Source organism: Babylonia areolata, chromosome 9 (assembly GCF_041734735.1).
Source record: "Babylonia areolata isolate BAREFJ2019XMU chromosome 9, ASM4173473v1, whole genome shotgun sequence".
Taxonomy (NCBI): domain Eukaryota; kingdom Metazoa; phylum Mollusca; class Gastropoda; order Neogastropoda; family Buccinidae; genus Babylonia; species Babylonia areolata.
In genome coordinates, this window is record NC_134884.1 from 522,501 (window position 1) to 530,000 (window position 7,500).

At 45.9% G+C, this 7,500-nt stretch overlaps 1 protein-coding gene across 1 annotated transcript in view; it reads right to left on the bottom strand.

Moving 5' to 3' along the window:
• LOC143285670 (palmitoyltransferase ZDHHC3-like) overlaps positions 1-7,500 on the bottom strand; it is a 29,869-nt gene that overhangs the window by 19,653 nt on the left and 2,716 nt on the right. The window contains exons 2-4 of the mRNA XM_076593068.1: positions 5,996-6,251; positions 4,636-4,803; positions 118-242 (exon numbers count right to left, since the gene is read on the bottom strand). Of these exons, the coding sequence (XP_076449183.1) occupies positions 118-242; positions 4,636-4,803; positions 5,996-6,251 (549 nt within the window). The remainder of the gene's footprint in view (positions 1-117; positions 243-4,635; positions 4,804-5,995; positions 6,252-7,500) is intronic.

The window sequence follows — 7,500 nt, forward strand, 5'->3', positions numbered from 1 at the left end:
CAGGCGCCGTCACCGTGATTCAAACCCGGGACCCTCAGATTGAAAGTCCAACGCTTTAACCACTCGGCTATTGCACCCATCGATGATGGTGATAATGATGAGGAAGCTGACCAATACCTGCAGTGATGTGCGCGTGGGGGTTTGATGCAGACACACCTGGGACACCTGTACACCACCTCCCCCTCCTTCAGCCCCAGTTTCTGGATGTTGTCACTGGTGGCGTTGCCCTTGGGCACTGCACCCTGCACACACAGCACTCCTCTCTGATGATCCTGCTGCTGCTGCTGGTGCTGTTGGTGGTGGTGGTGTTGCTGGTGATGGTGGTGTTACTGGTGATGGTGGTGGTGGTGTTGTTAGTGGTGCTGTTGCTGTTGGTGGTGGTGGAGATGGTGGTGTTACTCGTGGTGGTGATATTACTGGTGGTGGTGGTGTTAGTGGTGGTGGTGGTGGCGGAGATGGTGGTGTTACTGGTGATGGTAATGTTACTGGTGGTGATGGTGGTGTTAGTGGTGCTGTTGCTGTTGGTGGTGGTGGAGATGGTGGTTACTGGTGGTGGTGATATTACTGGTGGTGATGGTGGTGGTGGTGGTGTTAGTGGTGGTGTTGGTGGTGGTGTTACTGGTGGTGCTTGTGGTGTTACTGGTGGTGGTGGTGTTGCTGGTGGGGGTGTTACTGGTGGTGGTGGTGGTGGTGTTACTGGTGGTGCTTGTGGTGTTACTGGTGGTGCTTGTGGTGTTACTGGTGGTGGTGATGTTACTGGTGGTGATGGTGGTGTTACTGGTGGTGCTTGTGGTGTTACTGGTGGTGTTACTTGTGGTGGTGTTACTGGTGGTGGTGCTGGTGGTGGTGGTGGAGTGGTGGTGTTTATGTTGTTGGTGGTGGCTGAATTGTTGTTAAGTGGTGGTGGTGGTGGTGGTGGTGGTGGTTTGTTGTTTCTGCTGCTGTTGTTTGTCTTGTTTTATCACGGATTTATTGCTGCTGTTGTTTATGTTGTCTTGTTTTGTTGTTGTTGTTTTATTGCTGCTGCTGTTGTTTGTTGCTGCTGTTGTTTTTGTTTGTTGTTGCTTGTTGATGCTGTTGTTGTTGCTGTTGTTTGTTGTTGCTGCTGTTGTTTGCTGCTTCATTGATGTTGCCCTTTTGGTGTTGTGCACACTTGCTGTTGATGCTCTTCTTGTTGTGGTGTTGTTACATTGTTGTTGTTCTTGGTGGAGGTGTCTTGATGTTGTATTAGCACTGCCGTTGTTTGTTGTTCTTGCTGTACAAGTTCTTGGGGATTTTCTAATACATTCATGACAATGTACAAAGACACTGATAACAAAATGCTCTAAAGACATCCCCTGGGTCATGTGACTGCACAACAGGACTGAACTGTACACTTCCTTTCAAAACACACCAAGCTTTCATCCAGGCCAATACAACATCAACACCTCAACACAGGTCAAGACATCACAGCCACATTCTGAAAGACATGCATAATGTTAGAGCAGTGCTGCATTCATTCCATCTTTTGGTTACACCCCAGCACACTTTGCTGCAGCTCAGCCAGTGATGAATTATTCCACCCTTTCTAGTTTCTCTTTCAGTTTCAAGATGTCAAAGCATGCAGACTAATCCATATATGCTGCACCACATTCCACATCTACTGTAATATATGCTACACCACATACCACATCTACTTAATATATGCTACACCGCATACCACATCTACTGTAATATATGCTACACCACATACCACATCTACCGTAATCTTTTTTTCATAAAAGGTAGATGCCTTATCTTTGTATAAATTCAACATACTGTCAGTTGAAAAGGCTTTGACAGCCTGCCCTCAGTTTGAGTAAAACATTAACATGCCACAAAAAAAAAAAAAAAAAAAAAGATTAAAAATAAATGAACAAAATAACTGATAAAAAAAGAAAAGAAAAAAGTTACATAAATAAAACCAGGTAAATAAATAAACAATCCCACAATGGTGATCCATACAGCTGTCAATGTACACTGCACAGTTTGAATGACTTGTCTAAGGTCATCATTGTACTCTGTACAATCTGAATAACTTGTCTAAGGTTGTCACTGTACAGTCTGAATGACTTGTCTAAGGTTGACACAACTGGATATTGGAATGTATATATATATATATATATATATATATATATATATCTTTGTACATATGTGTGTGGAGATATGGGCATATGTGTGTGCGCTTGTACAAGTATGTGTTCATCTGTGTGTGTGTGTGTGTGTGTGTGTGTGTGTGTGTGTGTGCCGTGGAAGCTGTGATACGTAGACTAGAAACGAGTGTGTGGAGAAGGGGGGTAGAGGGGGTGCAGGGTAATGTGTGTGGTGTGTGTGTGTGTTGGAGCTCATGTACGTTTATATGTATTTGACTGTGCTTTCATATCTGTGAAACTGCATGTTCGGTGCATATCTGTTATGCATGTGTGGGTGTATATGTGAATGTGTGTCTTCATGTTTTACATCTATTTGCTTTTTTTTTTTTTTTTTTTTTTTTTTACATTACAGTTATTATTTATTTATTTATTTATTTGTGTAAGCTTATCTATCATTGATTCACCTTTTTTTTTTCTTTTTTTTTTCCCTCAAGGCCTGACTAAGCGCGTTGGGTTACGCTGCTGGTCAGGCATCTGCTTGGCAGATGTGGTGTAGCGTATATGGATTTGTCCGAACGCAGTGACGCCTCCTTGAGCTACTGAAACTGAAACTGAAACTGTCACTGTACAGTCTGAATGACTTGTCTAAGGTTGTCACTGAACAGTCTGAATAACTTGTCTAAGGTTGTCACTGCACAGTTTGAATGACTTGTCTAAGGTCATCATTGTACACTGTACAGTCTGAATAACTTGTCTAAGGTTGTCACTGCACAGTTTGAATGACTTGTCTAAGGTCATCATTGTACACTGTACAGTCTGAATAACTTGTCTAAGGTTGTCACTGTACAGTCTGAATGACTTGTCTAAGGTTGTCACTGTACACTGTACAGTCTGAATGACTTGTCTAAGGTTGTCACTGTACACTGTACAGTCTGAATGACTTGTCTAAGGTTGTCACTGTACAGTCTGAATGACTTGTCTAAGGTTGTCACTGTACACTGTACAGTCTGAATGACTTGTCTAAGGTTGTCACTGTACAGTCTGAATGACTTGTCTAAGGTTCTCACTGTCTAAGGTTGTCACTGTACAGTCTGAATGACTTGTCTAAGGTTGTCACTGTACAGTCTGAATGACTTGTCTAAGGTTGTCACTGTACACTGTACAGTCTGAATGACTTGTCTAAGGTTGTCACTGTACAGTCTGAATGACTTGTCTAAGGTTCTCACTGTACACTGTACAGTCTGAATGACTTGTCTAAGGTTGTCACTGTACAGTCTGAATGACTTGTCTAAGGTTCTCACTGTACAGTCTGAATGACTTGTCTAAGGTTCTCACTGTACACTGTACAGTCTGAATGACTTGTCTAAGGTTGTCACTGTACGGTCTGAATGACTTGTCTAAGGTTGTCACTGTACAGTCTGAATGACTTGTCTAAGGTTCTCACTGTACAGTCTGAATGACTTGTCTAAGGTTGTCACTGTACAGTCTGAATGACTTGTCTAAGGTTGTCACTGTACAGTCTGAATGACTTGTCTAAGGTTCTCACTGTACAGTCTGAATGACTTGTCTAAGGTTGTCACTGTACAGTCTGAATGACTTGTCTAAGGTTCTCACTGTACACTGTACAGTCTGAATGACTTGTCTAAGGTTGTCACTGTACAGTCTGAATGACTTGTCTAAGGTTGTCACTGTACACTGTACAGTCTGAATGACTTGTCTAAGGTTGTCACTGTACAGTCTGAATGACTTGTCTAAGGTTCTCACTGTACACTGGTTTCTACAAAGTGTTGACCACAAGATGGTTGTCTGAATTATTTATTGAAACTAAAAGTTCATCATGGCAACAATGTCAACCACCTTCTAAGAAAACATCTTATCTGTCAATTCTGTGAGAGTCACCATGGCACCGCACAGAACAACTGTTCACCAGATTCCTCCAGGTTTGTCAGTTGTGTGTCAAAGCCTGGGCCTCTGTGAAGGGTTTTCCTGTCCACTCTGCAGTGTTGTCAGTCCATAATTTTGTTGTTGTTGTTGTTGTTGTTGATTTTGTTTTGTTGTCTCCCAAATTCCCTCGCTCAACAATTTCTTTGAGGATTATTTTAGCAAGTCTTTAGGATCTTCTTATGTGGCCGTAATATCTTTTATTCTTGATGTCAGCAAATCTTCATAATGGTCCTATGTGCTACTTAATGGTTGTTAGTTCATGATGTGATAGTGAACCTGATTCCATCACATTTACATGGCTTGGATTCTTCTCTCCAAACCTTTCTTCAGGTCCTTATCTCACATATGTACATACAGGAAGGCAGAACATAGCAGGCGCTTGATCTTGTGTTTGATGGAAATGTTGCTGTCCTTCCATACAGATTCCAGTCTGGACAGTGCTGGTGTCTCTGCTGTCCTGGGTGGATCAACAGGCCCTGAAGAGAAACCCAGTAACTACCGGAAATCAGACAATGGAACGTGATTCTCTATTCACAGGGACAGGCTACAGAGAAGACCATGTCCCTGTGTGACAACTGACCGGGTCGGTGACCGTGGCGCGGATGTGAGAAGCCAGAGCCAGAAAGGCGCAGACGTTGTAGACCACAGCGTTGACGATGTTGTAGGGATACTCCATCCTCGGCACCACCACCACCATCACTGCGAACTCCGCGTACACCATCAGCAGCCAGGTGATGATGACACACACCTGAAACATTGTCACACACTTTACATGACACACACCTGAAACACTGTCACACACTTTACATGACACGCCTGAAACACTGTCACACACTTTACATGACACGCCTGAAACATTGTCACACACTTTACATGACACGCCTGAAACACTGTCACACACTTTACATGACACGCCTGAAACACTGTCACACACTTTACATGACACGCCTGAAACACTGTCACACACTTTACATGACACACACCTGAAACATTGTCACACATTTTACATGACACACACCTGAAACACTGTCACACACTTTACATGACACACACCTGAAACATTGTCACACACTTTACATGACACACACCTGAAACACTGTCATACACTTTACATGACACACACCTGGAACATCACATGCACTTTAAACAACACACACCTGAAACATAACACACACACACCTCCACCCTCCCAGACCCCGCCCCCCCCCCCCCCCACACACACACACACACCTACACCCACACAGACCCTCACCTACCCACAGGTGTTAGGCACAAACCAGACGTGGCCCAGCCAGGCAGCGTCCAGCCCCCCCACCCCTCCCCCACACAGACCCTCACCTACCCACAGGTGTTAGGCACAAACCAGACGTGGCCCAGCCAGGCAGCGTCCAGCCCCCCCACCCGTCCCCCACACAGACCCTCACCTACCCACAGGTGTTAGGCACAAACCAGACGTGGCCCAGCCAGGCAGCGTCCAGCCCCCCCACCCCTCCCCCACATAGATCCTCACCTGCCCACAGGTGTTAGGCACAAACCAGACGTGGCCAAGCCAGGCAGTGTCCAGCCCCCCCACCCCTCCCCCACATAGATCCTCACCTGCCCACAGGTGCTAGGCACAAACCAGACGTGGCCCAGCCAGGCAGCGTCCAGCCCCCCCACCCCTCCCCCACATAGATCCTCACCTGCCCACAGGTGCTAGGCACAAACCAGACATGGCCCAGCCAGGCAGCGTCCAGCCCCCCCACCCCTCCCCCACACAGATCTTCACCTGCCCACAGGTGCTAGGCACAAACCAGACGTGGCCCAGCCAGGCAGCGTCCAGCCCCCCCACCCCTCCCCCACTTAGATCCTCACCTGCCCACAGGTGCTAGGCACAAACCAGACATGGCCCAGCCAGGCAGTGTCCAGCCCTCCCACCCCTCCCCCACATAGATCCTCACCTGCCCACAGGTGCTAGGCACAAACCAGACGTGGCCCAGCCAGGCAGCGTCCAGCCCCACATGCTCCCTGCACACAGCTCTACAGTCAACCATCACCGCCACTTCTGCCACTGACGTTGTCGTTGTCTTTTTCCTCGATGATTCCGGCGCGTTCTCTGGGTCTGCAGTCTGTCTGCTGCGCTGCCAGAACTGGAAGGTCTGACTTTGATCGGCATGAGGCAGGTGGTTGTGGCGGTAGTGGCTGCTTCCTGATCCACTGACACAGCACAGGTGGTGGGTTGGAACATAAATCACACATCAACACTGACACAGCACAGGTGGTGGGTTGGAACATAAAACACACATCAAAACTAGACACAGGATAGGTGGTAGGTTGGAACATAAATCACACATCAACACTGACAGGTGGTAGGTTGGAACATAAATCACACATCAACACTGACAGGTGGTAGGTTGGAACATAAATCACACATCAACACTGACAGGTGGTAGGTTGGAACATAAATCACACATCAACACTGACAGGTGGTAGGTTGGAACATAAATCACACATCAACACTGACAGGTGGTAGGTTGGAACATAAATCACACATCAACACTGACACAACACAGGTGGTAGGTTGGAACATAAATCACACATCAACACTGACAGGTGGTAGGTTGGAACATAAATCACACATCAACACTGACACAACACAGGTGGTAGGTTGGAACATAAATCACACATCAACACTGACACAGCACAGGTGGTAGGTTGGAACATAAATCACACATCAACACTGACACAGCACAGGTGGTGGGTTGGAACATAAATCACACATCAACACTGACAGGTGGTAGGTTGGAACATAAATCACACATCAACACTGACACAGCACAGGTGGTAGGTTGGAACATAAATCACACATCAACACTGACACAGCACAGGTGGTAGGTTGGAACATAAATCACACATCAACACTGACACAGCACAGGTGGTAGGTTGGAACATAAATCACACATCAACACTGACACAACACAGGTGGTAGGTTGGAACATAAATCACACATCAACACTGACACAGCACATGTGGTAGGTTGGAACATAAATCACACATCAACACTGACAGGTGGTAGGTTGGAACATAAATCACACATCAACACTGACAGGTGGTAGGTTGGAACATAAATCACACATCAACACTGACACAGCACAGGTGGTGGGTTGGAACATAAATCACACATCAACACTGACACAGCACAGGTGGTAGGTTGGAACATAAATCACACATCAACACTGACAGGTGGTAGGTTGGAACATAAATCACACATCAACACTGACACAGCACATGTGGTAGGTTGGAACATAAATCACACATCAACACTGACATGTGGTAGTTGAAACATAAATCACACATCAAAACTGCTACAAAGCAAAACAATAAAAGAAATGTCCAAATTTTCAGTCATTGGACCTTTTTCAAGAATGACATCACAAAACAGGAGAGATAGTTGTGAAAAAGCTTC